This window comes from Ochotona princeps, chromosome 25 (genome assembly GCF_030435755.1).
Source record: "Ochotona princeps isolate mOchPri1 chromosome 25, mOchPri1.hap1, whole genome shotgun sequence".
NCBI lineage: Eukaryota > Metazoa > Chordata > Mammalia > Lagomorpha > Ochotonidae > Ochotona > Ochotona princeps.
In genome coordinates, this window is record NC_080856.1 from 23416609 (window position 1) to 23436777 (window position 20169).

The 20169-nt window shown below is 48.7% G+C and overlaps 2 protein-coding genes and 1 pseudogene across 2 annotated transcripts in view; 1 reads left to right on the plus strand and 2 right to left on the minus strand.

Annotated features, from left to right (window-relative positions):
• Window positions 1-98, plus strand: LOC118760270 (small nucleolar RNA U13; annotated as a pseudogene).
• Window positions 99-2930: 2832 nt separating this feature from the next.
• On the minus strand, window positions 2931-13477 carry STMP1 (short transmembrane mitochondrial protein 1). The gene is made up of 4 exons (XM_058681274.1): window positions 13251-13477; window positions 12893-13046; window positions 4512-4565; window positions 2931-3087 (listed from the first exon to the last, which is right to left on the minus strand). Exons 1-4 carry the CDS (start codon window positions 13475-13477, stop codon window positions 3013-3015), a joined length of 510 nt encoding a protein of 169 aa, XP_058537257.1. The 3' UTR covers window positions 2931-3012.
• A 5506-nt stretch (window positions 13478-18983) lies between these two features.
• NUP205 (nucleoporin 205) overlaps window positions 18984-20169 on the minus strand; it is a 64055-nt gene continuing 62869 nt past the window's right edge. Inside the window, exon 43 of the mRNA XM_058681308.1 lies at window positions 18984-19136. Coding sequence (XP_058537291.1) covers window positions 18984-19136 — 153 coding nt within the window. The remainder of the gene's footprint in view (window positions 19137-20169) is intronic.

The window sequence follows — 20169 nt, forward strand, 5'->3', positions numbered from 1 at the left end:
ATCCTTTTGTGATTCCTAAGCACGATGGGTTTACACGTCTGTGTGACACGTGCCTCCCTCCAATCTTGCTACAACGTCGGCACAGTACCTGTCTGACATTAAGAAAAAAAAAGTTCAAAGTTCTGGGACTAGCATCGTGGCATAGCACGCTAAGCCTCCACCTGCAGCACCAGGAACCCACATGGACACCATTTCCAGTCCTGACAAGTCCACTTTCCGTCCAATTCTGCTGGTGGCCTAGGAAGGCAGCAGAGGAAGCCCCATCTCCTTAGGCCCCTGCACGCACATGGGCGACCCAGAGAACACGGCTCTAGGTTCTGGACTTCAGACTAGTCTACCTCAGGCCATTGCAACATTTGGGGAGTAAACCAGCAGATAGAAGATACCTCTCCTTTCCTCTCTGTAATTCTGCCTTTCAAATAAAAACAAAATAAAAAAAATTTTAAGTTGAAAGTACTTATTAAGCTTTCATCATCAATCCTTCACCTAGCAGAACAATGTGCAATAGTATTTGGGGTAGTCCTCCTTCTATGGTCACGTGTAGCAGTTTCCTTAAATCCCATCCACAGTTTTCCAATTTCCTTGAAGGCAAGCAGCAATGTCTCTTGGCCTTTCTTCCCACAGCTCCAGGGCTGTGCGTGGGAATCACTCCTGAACACGCAGCAACCGGGGGGCTTACAGTGCCACCAGCACCACTGTGACAACCCCCGCCTGACATTACCAATGAGTGGCCTGGGGTTCCTCCCGCGTGTGCCTCACTTGCCTGGGAGCGTGGAGCTCTCCTCCAGTGCCGTGAGAACATCCACCAGGAGAGGGCTCCTGACGGAAGCAGGGTACGTTATGGAGCTGAGCAGAAAGCAGAGTGGCTGGGGGGCAAATACAGGCAGGAATGATGCTCCCGCCGCGGTGAAGCATCACGCGTGGGAAGCCCCGGGGCCAAAGGAGCCTTGGGTATAAGGTACAGCAGAGACCTACTCGCGAACCTGGCCAATCTTCCTGCCCAGAGCAGCCACTCAGGAGAGGCAAGCACAGAATGATGCTAGCACAGCTGGTGACAAGGAACTGTCCCTTGGAAGCCGTTTGCTAAGCCTCTGGCTTTTTCAATGTCCTCAGTGGTACCAAGCCTTCATCCTTGGAGGCTGTAGTTCACTAGGCTAACAATTTAGTCATCCAATATCAAATATTGTGTGACAGGTGGTGTGATCAAAGCAGATATTGTAAAACTTCCTCAGTAAATAACCATAGAACATAACAAATAGTGCACATTTCACACATATTACTGCAGAAATGCAAAAGTATTCCGGCCAAAAAGTAACATGGCAGGATGAGCATCTATTATTTATTGGATAATACGCAAAGCAACACATTACATACATTGTCTCAATTGTTTCTCATGAAAAGCCTATGAGGTAGGTAGGTATTACATCTACATTTTACAAACAGCCCAAGCGTTTCAGAAGGAATAAGCCATTTGCCTATTATCACGCTGCAAAGAAGCCTTGACGTGATCCTAATCTGCCCCCACACAAACATAACAAGGATAAAATTTATCTAAATGTATGAGATTCATGTTTTCAAAGCAAAACAGAACCCTTTCTTTTATAATCATATATAGGGTTAGTGTCATCACTTCTGAAAAATAAAATCTAATTTTGACATTATCAGTGGAGCTGCACAGCTGATGCTCTCAAACTCACATCCACACAGGGCCTTCTCTGGTAGGTGTGCAGAGCCGTGCATGGACATGTTTACAAAAGGTGAGCTTAAGGTTACTGTAAGAACAAAACACCAACCAAAGGAGCGGGTTGAGAAGCCTCAGTATATCCATTCAACAGTCTGCTGACCCCACAAAGCACTGAGGGTCCCTACTCCTCACAGAGTGACCTGGACAGCTCGCCGTTAGAAGGTCAGAGTCAGGCCCCTCTCCGGATGCTGCCACTTGTCAGGCACAGACTGTCAACAGTGCAGGGCCAACTGCTGCCAACGTCTGCCTGAGCAGGAGATGCCACGAGCCAGGAAACACAAGTGGGAGGGGCTCTCTACACAGAATCAATTGGTGCATAATGACCTGCCAGGAAAGTTAAAAATACAGATTTTTCTAGTTGCAAAAATACAGACTGATTACTTGATATCTGACATATCACAAGGGCAACTTATGATTTCAAAATGAAGCAGCGACTGTAGAGAGAAGCCCAAACCTGACACGAGGGGCTGACTTTATTGTACATCTGGGCCCCATCTTTGTTAGAATGATCACTGTAAAGTTACAATGTACTCATACTTTTTTAATATCAAAAGACGTCAAATTTGCTTTATAGACAACTTCTTACTTATCTGAAATGTCGAATACACTGTAATCCCAAGCATGATTCCTTTTAGAGACATGTCAGGTCAAATACATGATTACAGAAACCGTGCACACTAACAGCCCGTGAACTTGAGACAGAGACCATCACTGCATATTCCAGACAAGCTTCTTAGAGTTTCTCAGCTAATGAGTGGCAGATTAATTTATTGGCTAAATTATCACAATGAAGCCAAGCCTCCTGATGGTATAAAATGGACAATTCATCAAAAATTGGCTTTTCTATAATATTTACTTCAAAACAACAAAATTTAGTAATGTTTAAAAAGCACCCATTATAAATGCTAACTTGTAAAATGAGTATTATTTATGTCTATCTTATCAGCTATACAAAACTTATCAATTTTTCTTTTGACTAAAGGTAGCAGAAATCCCAAAGAGTAAGGGAGAGACTACTAGTGAAAGGCCATGTTTGCTAGTCTAGCACCGTCACTCCAGCCTCGGGGCCCCCCACAGCTGGAAGAGGCAGCGGGGAAGGCGGGGACGCTGGAGCTGCAAGAGCAGCTCTGGGCTCGGGACCCCATTGTGCTGGAGGCAACACGAGGTGCGGCAGAGAGGAGATCACGGAGGGCAGAGAGGAAGACAAACGCTTTGGGCAGATGGTGCACACAGCGTCAGCGCGTCCAGAGGCAGTGCTGGCGGCAGGCTCAGGAGCTGGGCGGTTTCTTCTTAGCATCCAAATCCTTCTTAATTTCTTCAAGCTTTTTAGCCAAGTTTGGCATCTTTGAAAGGAAAAAAAAACATTAAACCATTGAACTTATCTGGACAGTAAGATGCTGGACTTTATGCTTGGTAGATGCTTGCAATGAAAGAATCTCAACTGAATTTGAACTGTGGTAATGCAACAAGGTGGAGGAATCCTCCATGGAGGGAGGGGGGAACCCAGTGCCTATAAAACTGTGTCACATAATGCAATGTAATCAATAAAAAATAAATTAAAAAAAAATATTTTAATTTTGTATCTACCTAATAAATATTATTTTATTTTCCCACCTCCACAGACAAGTGATTTTATACGTTTTTTTTTCTTCTGACAAGAGTTGCTCATTAAGTCGTAAGATAACTATGCTCTGTTAGCCAGACCCTAACTTCTCAACCACTCAACCTCAACCCAGTGCCACGTTGTACACAGAAACAATAAACGTGGTATCAGCTAACAAAACTGCTTCCTATAAGGCCCACAGCTCACACGAGGGTTGACAAAGGGAATTCCCTTTGCCACACTAAATTTTTTTTTAGGGCCTGATGCAGTAGTTCAGCTGGTGAATCTTCCCCCTCAAAGCACCAGGATCCCACACGGGCACTGGTTCATGTCCCAGCTGCTCCACTTCCCATCCAGCTCCCTGCTTGTGACCTGGGAAAGCAGTGAAGGACAGCCCAAAGCCTTGGGACCTGCATCCACGTGGGAGACCCGGAAGTTCCTGGCTGCTGCTTTGGATCAGCTCAGCTCCAGCCATCGTAACCATTTGGAGAACAACTAAGCGACTGGGAAATCTTTCTCTGTCTTTCCTCTCCATAAATCTGCCCTCTCAAAAATAAATAAATCTTTTGTCCCTTTACTTGAAAGAGAGAAACACAGAAAGGGAGAGAGAAAAATCTGTCTGCTAGTTCACTCTCCAAATGGCCAGTTCCAGCTTTTAAAGCCATTTGGGGAGTGAACCAGCGGATAGAAGATCTTTCTCTGTTTTTCCTTCTCTCTGTAAATCTTCCTTTCTAATAAAAATAAATAAATCCTAAAAGCAAAAAACAAAACTGTGTTTGTACTATTTGCACTGTACTTTGCAGTTCCATCTCCAAAAATCTAGATGTGTCTACCAAGGACAGTAGGGGCTGCAAAGATGATTCCATTAATCCTTAAATTCTATCACTGCATGATTTCCCAGAAAACTTTCAGAACCCAACTTAATGTTTCTCTAAGTACACAATCATCTAAACTGATGAAATTTTGCCCTCTTGTGGTGACTTGGAGCGCAGATATCTCTGAGACATTTTTTGAACAATGGAAAACCTTTCTATAAAATTCAGGGCTTTTGCCTCAGACCTATAGGTCTAACTGATGCTTGAGAGCAGACCTTATCTCAAAAGAAGGTCAGTCAGCAAGGAACAGTTCAATGGCATCAAGGAGGACATGGATATGGCCACTTACGTCATAGTTCTGAGCCAGGTACATTCCAACCACGTTGCCAAGAGTGAACCCGAGCTGAAAGAGAAAAGGAAGGGTTACACTGCAGGCTGAGTCCCGGGCCCATGTGACACCAAGCCGACACACACATACCCAGTGCCTCGGGAGGACGTGAGGACAACGGGGGAGCCAGGGACTGGCCTAGGATTTTGTATAACAGAGTCACATTTTTCTTCTATTAAATTACCAGAGAATTATTCTTCCAAAAAGTTAAAGAGCACAGCTAAGCAAATAAAAACCTACCCTCAATTCTCCTTCAAAACTCCATATAACTTGTCCATCAGGTTCTAGAAAACCAAGCCAAAGTTCTTTTGTTGTTGATGCTGAATTTCCTGTATTCCCTGACAGTCAAGATCTGTCTTTCATCACCATGTTGTCTAATTAGTGTTACTACCATTTAATCAACACACAGCAAAGGTTCAGACAGAAAAACAAAGCATGCTGGTGTTGCAGCCTGACCTGGCCTGCCCTGCACCCCATCCTGGTTCTCACATTTACCAGTGGGTGCTATGAACTGGTCCAGCCTGGTCTGCCCCCAGGCCTGACCCACACATATGCCAGCAGGTACCATAGCCTGGCCTGCTTTGGGCTGCTCCCAGCTTTGGTTCCTACGCTCACCTACAGGGACTGCATGCTACAAAGGTGTTCCCCAAGCTCCTGTATCGGGTCTCCTCCCAGTGGCATGTCTTGCGCACACAACTTAGTCCACCACCTGTGCTGGCTAGAACAGTGGCCTTACCAAATCGGCCCTCACTCATTCTGGTTCTTACTGTTGGGAGCTAGAGCCTAGCCACACATGGTCCACACCCAAACACAGCTCTTACATGATTCAAAAGGGGAAGAGACCTAGCCCATTCTATCCTATACCCACTCTGGCTCTCACAAATACCAGTGGATGCTGGAGTGTAGCCCAGTCTGGCCCAGCCCACCCCCATGCCAAGGGACACTGCAGTAACGTCCATTCCAGATCGTGGCCCCCGTTCCAGCTCTCATGCTCATCAGAGGGAACAATAACGCAGCCAAGGCATCCCCTTAGCTCCACAACCAGGCCTGTTCCCAGACACAGATCTTGCACATGCCAGTGGTTGCTCCAACCCAGCCTGGCATAACCCATTGCCTATCTTAGCCTTTGCCATTGGATGCTGCAGCCTGACCTGTCCCAGCCTGCCCCTGCTCAGTCTGCTCCCATCCCTGGCTCATGCAACCAATAGGTGTGATAGCCTAGCCCAGCATGACCCACACTCCAGTTTGGCTCCTACACTTGCCAGTGGAGTAAGGTTGCCCGGCTTGCCCAGTCCACCCCTTCCAGAACCAGCCCACACACTTGCCAATGGCGGAGCTACCTTGCCTGGCTTGACCAACACCCAGGGCTGAATCACATGCTCTCCAGCAGGGGTTAGAGCCCACCAGGGGAGTTTCCCAATTTCCCCTACCAGGCCCACTCCCAGACCCAGATCTCACATGTGTCAGCAGGTACTAGCCCTTACTTGACATAGCCTGCCTCCTCCATTCCAGCCTTTGTATGAACTGGTGAATGTTGTGGCCTGGACTGTCTCATACCCTATTCCTGGGTGCACCTACAGATTCTGGAACAGCCTGGTCTGTTCCCAATCCCAGGACCCCTGAGTGTTGAGGGTTCCACAGTCATGCCTAGTTCAGTCTGTCACTATCCCCAGTTCTTGAGCTAACCAGTGAATATTGCAATTCCAACAGGGGTGGGCCCACATATCCACCACAGAATATACTCCCAGACCTGGTTCTCTCACGTGATGGTTAGTGTCATGGCCCAGCCTAACATTATCTATCTCCTGCCACAATATTCACTGGTGGGAACTGCAATCTAGCCCTGCCAGGCTGGCCCCCAGCCCTAGCTTTAGTGCACACCACTGGCTGGTGGTCAGCTATGAACCATGCTAACCAGCCCAGCTCAGTCTTCCCACGTGGGCTGTGCATCTGACTCATAAAAGTCCTTCAGCTTCCCCCCCTGCAAACCGCTCAGTCTCGGCTCCCTCGCTTACCTGCAAGCACAATGGTTTTGTAGATGGGAATCCCTCAGAACTCAGTCCCTCACCTGCAACATTCCCTCAGCGATCTTCCCTCCCACACATTTCCTTACCCTCCTCCCTGATCAATCCACAGACCACACACATGAGGAGACCCCCAAGCTTGCCCCATCTACCTGGAGGTGAAGCCCCAGGTCTCCCCAGGTCCCCTCCAGCACCATTCCCTTGTCTCCCCTAAGCAGCCCTCACCCCCTGGCTCCCAGGAGTGTAGTTCCTGGCCCCTGGCACCCCAAGTGCACCCGACACGCAGGCATGGCAGCTGCTCACAGCAGAGCACGGGCCAGGGAAGCATGGGCTGATGTACACTTCTTTCTGGTCATCTGATTAATCAGATTTATCTTGCAAAAAATCACATCATTCTTACAGGTTGAAACCTGGTAGCAGAGGCTCTCCAAATGCAGGAGGAACATGAAATTTGTTGAACAGAAGAAACCTAACACCAAATAGGAAGGACAGAGGACTGAAAAATATATCAAGGAGAGCAGAATTTCGGCTTTACCACCTACCCAGCTGTGGCTCCTAGACAAGAGGCCTAACCTGTCTGTGGCTCTGGGGATCTGAGCTTCCTGATTTACAAAACATTTACTCCAAATGCAATGTTTCTGCTTCAACAGCCTAGGATCCCTAGGTCTTACCGCTTGTGTCGCTGTCCCGCAGCGATGGATTTGGTGCACGGAGCCGATAATAACACGCGTGGACCCTGACTGATGGTCAAAAGCCGAGGTTTATTAGTAGCATCAGACTTTATACTCTGAGGGTCATATAGGATAAGGGAGGAAGTGCTGAGCTTATCAACAAAACCATTAATGCTTGTTTGGAACTCCTTTTGTCTTGTATATTCCACCAGGTGTTCTCATATACATATGCAGATGATATCCAATAAGGTATACAAAAGGTAGCCATTTGGTTATTCTCCTCCAAATATTATCCAACCAACTGTAGTCCTGTGCTCACTGACCTTTTCGGGTCACAATGTCCTCCTACACGCTTGTTTCTCAAACATGAGCTAGCCAACATGACTTCATGTGGACAACTTCATCAGGCACCAGTGCATCTGAGCAACTATCAGCTATTTCAAAATGCAAAACACCTACGTGCTTCTAGAAGAAGTTAGATCCGATTTCAGTTTCAGAATATTAGCAAATCTACCAAGGGGATATTGTAAAATAAATACATAATATAAAGAAATGTCACTGGAAGAGAAATGTTGAGGAAAATACATAAAGCAGAAAAAGTATATACAATGCAATTGGAATGGTCAATAGATAAACTCAAACAAAAAAAATCTACATCTAAGGCACTGGGAAGTCAGGTGAGGCAGATTACAGAAGGTTCTGATGCTGTGAGACCCCAAGGAGCACTCACTTCCTCCAGCCAACAGCTGGAAGCGTCAGGGGCTGTGTGAGTGAAGCTGTCCCCTTGCCACACACAGTGCCCCCATGGCATGCCCTGCCAGGACAGTCAGAAGGCAGTAAGACCCCTCCCTACATGGCTGGCACATCTACTATGCAGAAACGCTGAGACTTCAGGAGTATGGAAAAAAACAGCAGCCTCTCACAAGCATGTTGGCACAACGCTGCAAGTGCAGGGACACAAGAATGACATGGAGAGTGAAATTCATGAGTGGGAAAGGGGCCGGTGATGTGGCACAGTGGGTTAAGCCAACACCCGCAACACAAAGTATCCCTTGTGAACAGTGGTTCGAGTCCTAGCAACTCTGCCTTCTAATGCAACGCTCAGCTCCCTGGGAAAGCAGGACATGGCCCAGTGCCCTGGGCCCCTAACCCAACACGGGAGACCCAAGTGGAATTCCAAGGTCTTGGTGTCGGCCTAGTCCAGCCCCAGCTGTCTATAGTCACTTGCCGAGGGAACCAGCATATGGAAGATCTCTCTCCTCTCCTGTCCTCCCTCTCATTCTCTCTCTCTCTCTCTCCCTCTAACTCTGCTTGAATGAATGAATAAATGCAAGGAAGAAATGAGTAGGAACAAAGCAGGCGGAAGTAGGAATCCCAGAAGGAAGTTCAGCCTGGCACAAAGCAATTAAAAGTGGCATTTTCCCAGCTCTATAGTTAGAGGAACTTATAATTAGTGAAGTGCCACAGTCCATTCCCATTTTGAAAAGCAAAACTCCTTCCAAAGTATGTTTCATTATCACTTATTTCGCAGAAAAATTATATCTTACTTGAATCGTAAGACTTTCTAGTTTTTCATCCCACTTTACTATGAATAAGTATTTTTTGCTACATAAATAGAAATCTTTTAAGTATGGGATCCACCTATGTTTAACAGGAAAGATTTCAATGCATTTGATTACAGAGTGCCATCCTAGACCTGCTGGGCTTGAGGAACAAGATACAACTTACTACCTTTTAAAAAGATTATTTTAAATTTTAGTCACTAAAATTTATTTATTCAAAAGGCAGAGCAACAGAGGGAGAGGGAGAGGGAGAAAGAGAGAGAGAAAACAGAGGAACTGGCTTACTCCCTAAATAGCCACAACAGCCAGAGCTGAGCCAGGCTGAAGCCAGGAGCCTGGAACTCCATCCTGAGGGCCCACCAGGCAGAGGGGGCACAGGGCCTTGGCCCATCATCCACTGCTTCCACAGGTGCATTAGCAAGGAACTGGATCAGAACCAGAGTTGCTGGGACTCTAACTGGTACTCCAGTATAGGTGCCAACACTGTAAGTGGCAGCTCAGTCCACTGCACAGCACTAGCATTATCATCCCTCTAAAATACATCTGGTCCCAAAGATTTCAATGAAGTGACTGCAGACCCTTACACAAGAAGGCATTTCAAAAAGCGTGTGGGGGGCCCGGCGGCGTGGCCTAGCGGCTAAAGTCCTCGCCTTGAACGTGCCAGGATCCCACATGGGCGCCGGTTCTAATCCCGGCAGCTCCACTTCCCATCCAGCTCCCTGCTTGTGGCCTGGGAAAGCAGTTGAGGATGGCCCAATGCTTTGGGACCCTGCACCCACGTGGGAGACCTGGAAGAGGTTCCTGGTTCCTGGCATCGGATCGGCGCAGCACCGGCCCGTTGCGGCTCACTTGGGGAGTGAAACATCAGACGGAAGATCTTCCTCTCTGTCTCTCCTCCTCTCTGTATACCTGACTTTGTAATAAAAAAAAAAAAAAAAAAAAAAAAAGCGTGTGGGAAAAAATGGCATTAAAAGGGATTTTTTTGGTGGAAAAAAAAGTAAAAATGAAATCATGCAATTTATTTTATTTTTAAATAATGATTACATGGTTGATCAAGATCGAGGTTTAGGGAAAATTGGGTGAATTCATTTGCTGCTTCCAAATTTGCTGTTTTTTAACGTTCCTGGGGGAAGGGGAGATACAAAGCGGGAACCACTCATGACTCTGCCCACGTCCCAGCACCCAGGGATGAGGAACCACCACCTCATATCAACCCAGGGTCTCACTGTGTACATATTCCAAGGCAATTTTTCAAAGTACATCTTTTCCATGAGCTTTTCATGATATCTAGCCCTGCAAAACGATTAAACCTGCCCTTTGCCCTTGGAGAATTTAAGATATTCAAGCATAAATGCAATAAGCAAAACCACTATGGCACAGAAGGTAACATCCAGCACAGGACCCTGAATGGGTCACGTGCTCCAGACACCAGACCTGGGTCACTCCTCAAGTAGCAAAAGGAATGACACAGAAGTGACTCCAACAGATGAAAGCATCCCAAATTATTATTAAAGGCTTTAAAGACACAAACACGTAAACTGGCAGAGGATGGAGCATTAAGGCACAAGATGGGAATAAGGATCTGGTGACTGGAATAAAAGTAATAGGTCTCATTGCATAAACGAATCTGACAAACAACCGGGAGAAACAATCGTGGCCAGCTGGGCAGGCAGGGCTAACCAACGGACTCAAAGCACAGGTTTTCCAGTCACATGACCACTGGCCATCAGCGACGGGATGAAAGTACTCACCTGCTAACTACACCCAGAAAGACTAACACACACACATACACACACTGCTGACTACACTCAGAAAGACCACACACACACACACACACACACACTGGAAGGGGAGGGGGGAGGGAGAAGGAGGGAGGAGAAGGGAGGGAGAAGGGAGGGAGAAGGGAAAGAGGGGGGAGGGAGAGGGGGGAAAGTTGCTGTCTGCATCTCTGAGTCTTTTCCTTTCAAATAAACTGAAATATCATTTAAAATTTCTTTAAAGATTTGCAAATTTTCCAGAAAGTTGCTGAAGCCCCCCTCCTATTAGGCTTCCTTAAAACCACCACAGTGAAATCATCCTGTGGGCCTGGGGGCGACTGCAGTAACAGGCAAAGGGGCGAGAGCCAGCAGGGTCCCAGGCTGAGGGAGGACCGGCAGCTATTTCAAGGCGAGAAGTGAACAGTGCCGGAGGAGTTAAGCAGTACTTCAGAAACCGCAGGAAACATCTGGGCGGTTCCAACGGCCAGGACGCCAGCACACAGGCTTATCTGTGACTGCTCCATCACGTCCAGCCGCCTACACCAAGGGCCCTTCCAGGCCCTGTTCTGAGCTGCACCGCTGCCTTTCAAAAGATGAAGTCGACAGTGGATTCCTGAGCAAGTGTCATTGTTACTTTATTTTTAAAGATTTCTTTCTTTTTTATTGAAAAGGGAGATCAGATTTATGGAGAGAAGGTGAGGCCAAGGGAAATATTGTCCATCTGCTGGTTCATTCCCCAAACGGCCGCAATGGCCAGAGCTGAGCTGATCTGAAGCCAGGAGCCAGGAACTTCCTCTGGGTCTGCAATGTGGGTGCAGAGTCCCAAGGCTTTGGGCCGTCCTCCACTGCCTTCCCAGGCCACAAGCAGGGAGCTGGATGGGACATGGAGCAGCCAGGACATGAACAGGTGCCTATATGGGCTGCCAGTGACTGGAGGTGGATTAGCCAGTTGAGTCACCACACCGGGCACAAGCATTTTTAAGTAAAGTTACTAACCTACCTTTCTATTCTGATATTATTTATTTACTTATTTATTTAATTTTTATTAGAAAGTCAGATATACAGAGAGGAGGAAAGACAGAGAGGAAGATTTTCTGTTCGATGATCCATTCTCCAAGTGACCGCAAAGGCCAAAGCTGAGCCAATCTGAAGCCAGGAGCCAGGAGCCAGGAGCATCTTCCAGGTCTCCCACGCGGGTGCAGGGTCCCAAGGCTTTGGGCCGTTCTCGACTGTCCTCCCAGGCCACAAGCAGGGAGCTGGATAGGAAGTGGAGCTGCCAGGATTAGAACCGGCACCCAAATGAGATCCCAACACATGCGCGGTGAGGACTTTTGCCACTAGGCTACTGCACCGGGCCATCTGACATCATTGTGATAACCAGAGTAGGAGTTGGGTTCCCACCTTCACTGCTCACAATCCCCTCAACGTGAAAAAGCTGGGGGCAAGTTATAACCCAGAAGCCTGACTCAGAGGGAGAGCCAACGCTCCGCACCTCTCTCAACAAGAGCCACCTGGCGGGGGGAGCAGGGAAGCAGGGGAGAGCAAAGGCACCCGGCCGAGCGAGCGCCCAATCCAGGCGCTCCAGAGCTGGGAACTCAACTGTGGCTTCACTCTGAATGCCTTCAAGCACAGCGAAAGATCATTCCCCAAGTGAAACACATTCATTCTGTGAAACAAAGTTAATTCCGAAGCAAACATCTCTTTGCCACAGCTCACCTGAGAGCAACAATGTTTCCAACAGGTGAGTGCAGTCTCTATTCCCAGCAGGGAAGCCGACATATCCGGTCAGCACCCCGGGACAGGCCAGGTGGGGCCCTGGCTCTGGTGGGCCAACGTACTTTTAGAACTGGCTTCAGCCACCAAAGACCATGTTTGAAGAGTGCCAGACAGGGGCCAGTGGGTTGGCTCAGCTAGCTAATCCTCAACCCGCACACGCCAGCATCCCATATGGGCGCCGGTTCGCGTCCCAGCTACTCCACTTCCCATCCAGCTCCCTGCTTGTGGCCTGGGAAAGCAGTTGAGGACGGCCCAAAGCCTTGGCCCCTGCACCCGCGTGGGAGACGCACGAGGAGGCTCCGGGCTCCTGCTTGTTGCAGCCATTTGGGGAGTGAACCAGCAGATGGAAGATCTTTCTCGGTCTATCTCTCTGCAAACCTGCCTTTCCAAAGAAAGAAATCCCTTGGAAACTCCCTTGTCCTCCAAGTCCTCCCTTGGAAACTCAGCTGGCCAAGCGCCCCTGGACCACCTTCAGGGCGACACTCTCCCTCCTGGGGGCGGGGCGGGGGGCCACGCCAAGACTAGGGTAAGAGCGGCTCCCCCAAGCTTTACTCCTGGCCCTACTTTCCCCAAAGCTCCAACCGGCAGAAGGTGGGTGTAGGCGAGGGTGACCCCAAAAAGCCACTTAAGGAGCCCCTCGATCACCCAGCCTCCACACGGGGACCCCACGGTGAGCTGAGGGCACGGCCCACGGCCATCGAAGCACCTGCTCTTTCAGACACCTTCAGCTTTTAGGGGCCACGGTGGCAGCGGGAAAATAACCAGCAAAGGGATTTGGGGGTGAAGGCACCCCGAGGGCCGACGACGGGTCCCACGCCTGGCCTCCTCGCCCCTCACCCAGCCCAGGCCGCCGGCAAGGCTGAGCGCAGGGGTCCCCGAGGGGAAGAGGAGCCGGCCCTGCTCCACTCACCAGGAACTGGAGCATGATGTCGGCCGGAAGAGTGAGGACGGCGCGAAGGGTGGCTGCAGGTCCGCGGGCCCAAGCCTCCTTCTCCTCCGGAGCGAGGGGTGGAATCGGCCGTCGGCTTCCGGGTCCCGCCCCGCCCCGCTCCGTTTTTCCGGCCGCCTCAACGCCCGGAAGCGGCTCGCGGCGGCCCCACGCCCTCTGGCGGAAGCCTCTGGGATCACCACCTGCATGCGACAGGCCAGAGAGGAGCTGGGTTCTCGTCCCGCTGCAGGAACCTGGGGTGCAGGACTCTGTTGTATGCCAATCACGCCGCCGCAGATGCGTGCGGTACACGGCCAGGTACAGGGCTCCCTGACCTGGAGGACTGGATGAGAAAGCTGAACGGCCTGGGGGCTCAAGCCGAGCCTGGGGTGTAACCTGAGTTAGGGACCAGTGATATGTGTGTGTGTACCAGTGATGTGTGTGCCAGTGATGTGTGTGTGTGCCAGTAATGTTTGTGAAGTGCATCATCTGGTAGCCACGAGTAAGCTGTAGCACCTCCCTGAAGTTGGCTTCCGCCTGTGTGAATGGAGCCGAGTGAGGGGTCAGCAGATCCTTGTATGACTCAGTGTGGGCAGCGAGCTCTGGCAGGCGTCCCAAAGGCCTGAAAGCCTTCCTGAACAAACACATAAAGCAACGGTCATTCTGCTCTCTGTTCCCAGTGTTCAAAATGCACCATATCTACTATAGTACATAGGATTCTGGTTTCAAGTAGTAAACAAAAATAATAAATTAAGCCAAATAGGAATGCATTATACGGAGAGAAGAACCAGGGGGAACAGGAAAGCCATCTCCCTGAATGTGCTCACTGAAGCATTGAAATGTATTCCTTGCCTTTAATAGTTCAAAGGAACTTGTTGAAGATTTATTATTTGAAAGGCACAGTAGGGGGCGGATCTTCCTCCTACTCGTTCACTCCACAAATGTCTTTAATAACTAGAATCTGTTTCCTACATGGATACAAAAACCGAAACAACGAGGCCAGCATCTGTGGTTTCCCAGGTCTTTTTTTAAAGATTTATTTATTTTTATTGCAAAGTCAGATATATATATAGAGAGAGAGAGAGAGAGAGAGAGAGCGCGAGAGGAGGAGGAGGAGAGACAGAGAAGATTATCTTCCGTCCGATGACAGGGCTGCCGGGATTAGAACCGGCGCCCATATGGGATCCTGGATTCAAGGAGAGGACTTTAGCTGCTAGGCCACCACGCTGGGCCCCCCAGGTCTTCAGCAGGAAGCTGGATTGGAAGTAAAGCAGCCAAGACTGCAAATGATGCCCCTATGGGACACCAGCGTCACAGACATCAGCCTAGCTGGCTCAGCCTAAGCATCAGCCACGGGTTTACTGCTTATGCAATCCAGCCATTAGGAAGAAAACTGGATTGCTGTTTTCTCAGCATCTCTTTAAAGATTTATTTATTTTTATTGGAAAAGCAGTTATCCAGAAAGAAGGAGAGACAGAGAGGAAGATTCTTCCATCTGCTGGTTCACTCAACAGCTGGAGTTGAGCCAATCCGAAGCCAGCAGCCAGGAGCTCTTCTGGATGCAGGATCCAAGGCTTTGGACCATCTTCTGTTTTCAAAGGACACAGGAAGGGAGCTGGTTGGGAAGTGAAGCAGCCAGTTCATGAACCAGCGCCCACGCGGGATCCCAGCAGTGCATGCAAGGCGAGGTCTTTAGCCACTAGGCTACCACACCGGGCCCTTCCTCAGCATTTCACACGCACACTGACAAAGCTGATGAGAGGGCTGCCTCTCTGGATTTAAGTGGTTGTCAAAGGGGGGAAGGATCCTGGAAGATGGCGACAACTCACCTTGCAGCATTCCAGTGGGCACACAGCTCTCAGGGCTCCCACGACTGCTCATGTAGCGTGCGTTCAATCACCAGATGACCAGGGCCTCTGGCTTTACATCAGCTCAGCTTTGCCCATTTGGGGAGTGAACCAGTTGGTAGATCTTGCTCCGTCTATGTGTCTTTGTAAATCTGCTTTTTCAATAAAATAAATGTTAAATGATTGACTAAAGAGGTAACTGTGCAATGTATGATTCCTGATTGAATCCAAAGTCAAAACAAGTTTCTTGAAAAATTATGGAAATTTGAATGTGTACAGAATCTTAGATTTTGCTGTCAAATGCCTTGATGGAGACAACAGTACTTCAAAGTGTTGCTTAAAATGAGCTAGTTGGAGAATCAACATCTGAGTTTATTCAGAAATCAAACTGATGATTTAAGCTGAGATGCCAGCTGAAAGCAGCCTCCCGAGCTTGTTTGGTTACAGGTATTACAATAGTTCCTTACGGGATAGGTGAATACAGTGAGTTAGATTTAAACAAGGCGGACTTATGTCAGTCACACAAACACAAAGGATACCTGGGTAACAACTGCAGACCCGGCTGGTGAGTGGGTATGCCACCTTCCCACAACCTGAATGCAATGGGGCCAGTCAATCATTCTGCACATAACTGCCGTCCAGGGCAAGCCGAGTCTTTAGGACAGTGGTTTCCTGGCTTCACTTGCCCTGCCAATCACATGCCATTCCCTGCACACAGTACTCCAGCTGACTCAGGCCTCTGCAGTTAGCATCCCGACTTGTTCAAATTTCATTTTCAAGATTTATTTACTTAAAAGGCAAAGTGACACACAAAGATCTTCCATGCAATGGATCATTCCCCAAATGTTTGCAAGAGCTGGGGCTGGGTCAAAGGTTCAGGTACCTGGACCACCCATTGTTGGCTGCTTTTCCAGGTGTTACCAGCAGGGAGCTAGATCACAAGTGGAGCTGCTGGGAACTGAACCAATGACTACGTGGGATACATGTATTCAAGCAGTAGCTTAACCCACTGTACAATACTGGCCCTAAATCCTATGCTTTCACCTATTGATTCACTCCTCGAATGCCCAGATTTGGGGCTGGGGCTGGCTGAGGCCGGGAGCCTGGACTGCGTAAGCCTTCACTGCCTGCCTCTCAGGGGCACATTAGAAGTAGGAACTCACCACCTCAGCTATATGCTTCCAGCGGAAAACTGGACAAGGGGAATCTCTAAGATGGACTATGTCAATCAGTGGACTCTGCACCAGCCTCATCATACCTGGACTGTTGCTGATGGTATGTTGGAGCTTCTAATTGATCGAGGTGACGCTCTGCTGGCTCTGCCTTCAAACCTGAGAGGGCCTCCCTAAGAGGCCGTTGAACTTGAACTGGACAAGTGGGATGCTGGACTCCGTATGGTGTGAACTTTTAATTAGGGAATCTCAACGGAACTTGAGCTGTGGTTATGCATTAAGGTGAAGGAATTCACCATGGGGGAAGGGTTGGGGGTGAAGGGCGTGGGGGGAATCCCAGTACCTATGAAATCGTGTCATATAATACAATGTAATTAATGAATAAATGAATATATATATATATATAAAAAAAAAAAAAAAAAAAAAAGAAGTAGGAACTCAGCATGGGGACTTAAACCAAGCCCCTTGATACGGGATGCAGGCACCTGAAATGCTGTGGTCACATGCTCACCCTTCAAGGCCAAAGTGTTTTAAAACTAAATCTTTGTCATTCAAACCTGGTTTGAACAGCCTTGCTTTGCTGACAGAGCATGGCAGACCTCCCGGCTTTCTCCATGCTCTGTGTAACAGCATGCCACAGTCAGGCACTGCACACAAACAGCTCTCCGGTCAGCAGCAAAGGCTGCTTAGTGTATCCACCCCTCCCACACAGCCTACCTTTCAAAGAACCGCTGGGAACAGGTAATTAGGCTTAGTAAACCCCAAACCACAATTATTTCCAAATTTAGCGAGTATGTCTTTCTGGCAGGTTTCAGACTTCAGAGGTTCACAGCATCCTTTGAGGCTGTGCCCCAGGAGCACTGCGCATTATTTCCGGGTTGCTGATGAAGACTGTCACATGCACGACCAGAGCAACAAAGAGCATGAGGACCACATTTCAGACCCGTCATTCATTCACAGCCTCCTGGAGATTTCTATTTCATGAACAGCTCTCCAACAAAAGATAAAGTTCATGAGTGGGCAGAAAATTAAGCTCAAAATAGATCAAAGGGGGTGGACATCTGGTTTCCCGGTTAACGTTCTGGTTAGGATGCCTGCCTCTGCCCCTACCCGTGATTCCAGATCCTTCTCAATGTATTCCAGTTGGTGATTCAACGAACCGGGCCCCCACCAGCCACATGGGAGACTTGGATCGTTTCGGGCCGCTGACTTCAGCTACCTCAGCCACTGTGGACACCTGGGGGGTGAACCAGCGGATGGGAACTTGATCTGTCTCTGTCATGCTGCCTCTTGAATAAATAAAAAAATAATGCAGTAGAAAATATATCCGTGAGCAAGATTTTTAAAAGCCACAGGAGGGCCCGGTGTGGTGGCCTAGAGGCTTAAGTCCTCGCCTTGCACACCCTGAGATCTCATATGGGTGCCACTTCATGTCGCGTGCCCTGCTTCCCACCCAGCTCCCTGCTTGTGGCCTGGGAAAGCAGTCGAGAACGGCCCAAAGCCTTGGACCCTGCTCCCGCGTGCGAGACCTGGAAGCAGGCCGTGGCTTCGGATGGGCACAACTATAGTTGTTGCGGCTGCTTGGGGAGTGAATCAGTGGATGGAAGATCTTCCTCTCTGTCTTTCCGCTTCTCTGTATATCTGACTTTCTAATAAAAATAAACAAATATTTTTTTAAAAAGCCATAGAAATGTTAGCCAAAGTGTGATACTATAGCAGAGTGTATTAGTTCTCCAACAAGCATGAACTCTGTCTGCCACCAAGTCTCTCCAGCATGTTAGGTTGAAATGACTGCTGGCTGGGGAAGAAAGCCTCCTCCTGCGTATGAAGCAGTCACACAAACTCAACAGGAAGAAGCAGGGAGGAGCGGCTCAGGGCAGCAATCATGTTTATACGAGAAAGATGAGCAGATGGTTAGTATTCATTTTTTTAAAAAAGATCTATTTTTATTGCGAAGTCAGATATACAGAGAGGAGAGACAGAGAGGAAGATCTTCTGTCTGATGGTTCACTCCCCAAGTAGCCGCAACAGCCAGTGCTGTGCTGATCCGAAGCCAAGAGCCAGGAACTTCCTCCAGGTCTCCCACACGGGTGCAGGGTCCCAAGGCTTTGGGCTGTCCTCGACTGCTTTCCCAGACTTCAAGCAGGGAGCTGGGTGGGAAGCGGGGCCATAGGGATTAGAACCAGTGCCCGTATGGGATCCCGGCGTACTACTTCATATGCTGGGAAAAAAAGAGAGGAAGGAAGCTAAATGACAGAAAACCAATGACTTGGCTTTTTGAGACATTTTTTTCTAATAAACTTTCATAACTGAAACTATTTTATAGTGGAGAATGGAAATAATTTATTTCCCATTCCATCCTAGGCATTGACCGTGTGAAGCGTGACAAGGAATTTCCAGACTAGCCTGTTCAAGCTTGGCATTCAGAACAACGCATCCAGGGGAAACCCATCACCGTGGAAGGTCGAGGTAGTTTCAAGATTTGACTGAGTTTTTTAAAAAGTATTTAAATGTATTTATTAAAAGTATTTTTTAAAGTATTTATTTTTCACTAGTGAGGATGGAATTAGACAAAGAAGTTTACACAAAAATGTCCATGTATAGAGAAATAGCAAAATATTTTTCTGGTTGAAACACCGGAAAGAGGGAGACACGTTCCGCCAGTCGTGTGTCGCACAGAGGTTCCAGGCGCGGGCTCAGCCCCGGGCCACCCTCACGAGGCCGCGGATCCGTCTGAGCAGAGCCTGAACGAAGCTGGGCCGGGAGCGGACTCTGGAGTACAGCCCTTCAATGTCCAGCAGCTTCTTCTGCAGCGACTCTCCAAACGCGTTGACGGCGTCAGCCTGCAGCTGCAGGGGACAGGCCAAGGCGTGTTACCAAAACATTCATGCTACCTGCCAACTGAAAATACCTTTGGGTTTTTGCAATGTGGCCTTTACAATGTACGATTCCTTGGAATAATTTAAAAAGGGGCAATGTTAAAGTGTGGTCTATGCAGCCACCTGATGTGGCTGCTGACATACGGCATGCGCACCAACGCGTTTCCCAAGGGGCCACAGAGGTGGCTCAGATACCTTTGAATAAACAAGAGTAGGTGGGAACGCAGTTTTTATTTTATGCTTAATTTTTCAATTAAAAAAACAAACAAATAAATAAAGGAAAGAAACCAAACATCTATTTTGGGAGGGGCACCAGCGGCCAGACGGCTCAGCTTCAGTGAGGCACTGTGTGCTGCGGGCCACTTCCCACACTCCGCAGCTGGCCCAGAGCAAGCTCAGCTCGGTCCAGGAGGTCGGGGAGCTCTTCCCCCAAACCTGCTCCTACAAAAGCCGAGATGAAGCCTCCTGTTCCCCTCAACGCAGCTGAACAGTGTGAGCCTTCGGAGGGAAGAGTCCCCACCGAGGGGTCAGAGGGGCACAGGGTGAAGGGGCCACAGCAGCTCACCAAGCAACCAGAGAGAGAAAACTGCAAACATCGAGTCCAGTCTCTTCATTCTTGTCAAGCAGGAAAGAAAGCAGCCAGGTCTGACCAACACTGCACACCAGGCCTCAGCAGTGGTCCCTGGCTCCCCTCTGGAACAACCCAGAGGAAAGCTTCCATCGCCTGCTGGGTCAATGCAAGTTTTCTAGTTGCCCTAGAAGCATTTTCTAAGGAAGGAAGGAATATCACCCCCTCCCATCTTTTCAGGGTAAATGATTTGTTCTAGGAGTTGAAACCGACTGCTGGTTTCTGAGACTCGGCCTACCTCGGGAGTTGGCCTCAGTGTCAATGGCTGGGCGACGGCACTGATGCAGGAATGAACTAGTTTTCTGCATAATTTTGTTCATGCATTGCCAAGGACTGAGATGCTGAGTACATAATTTGTATGGTAAACTGTGACTT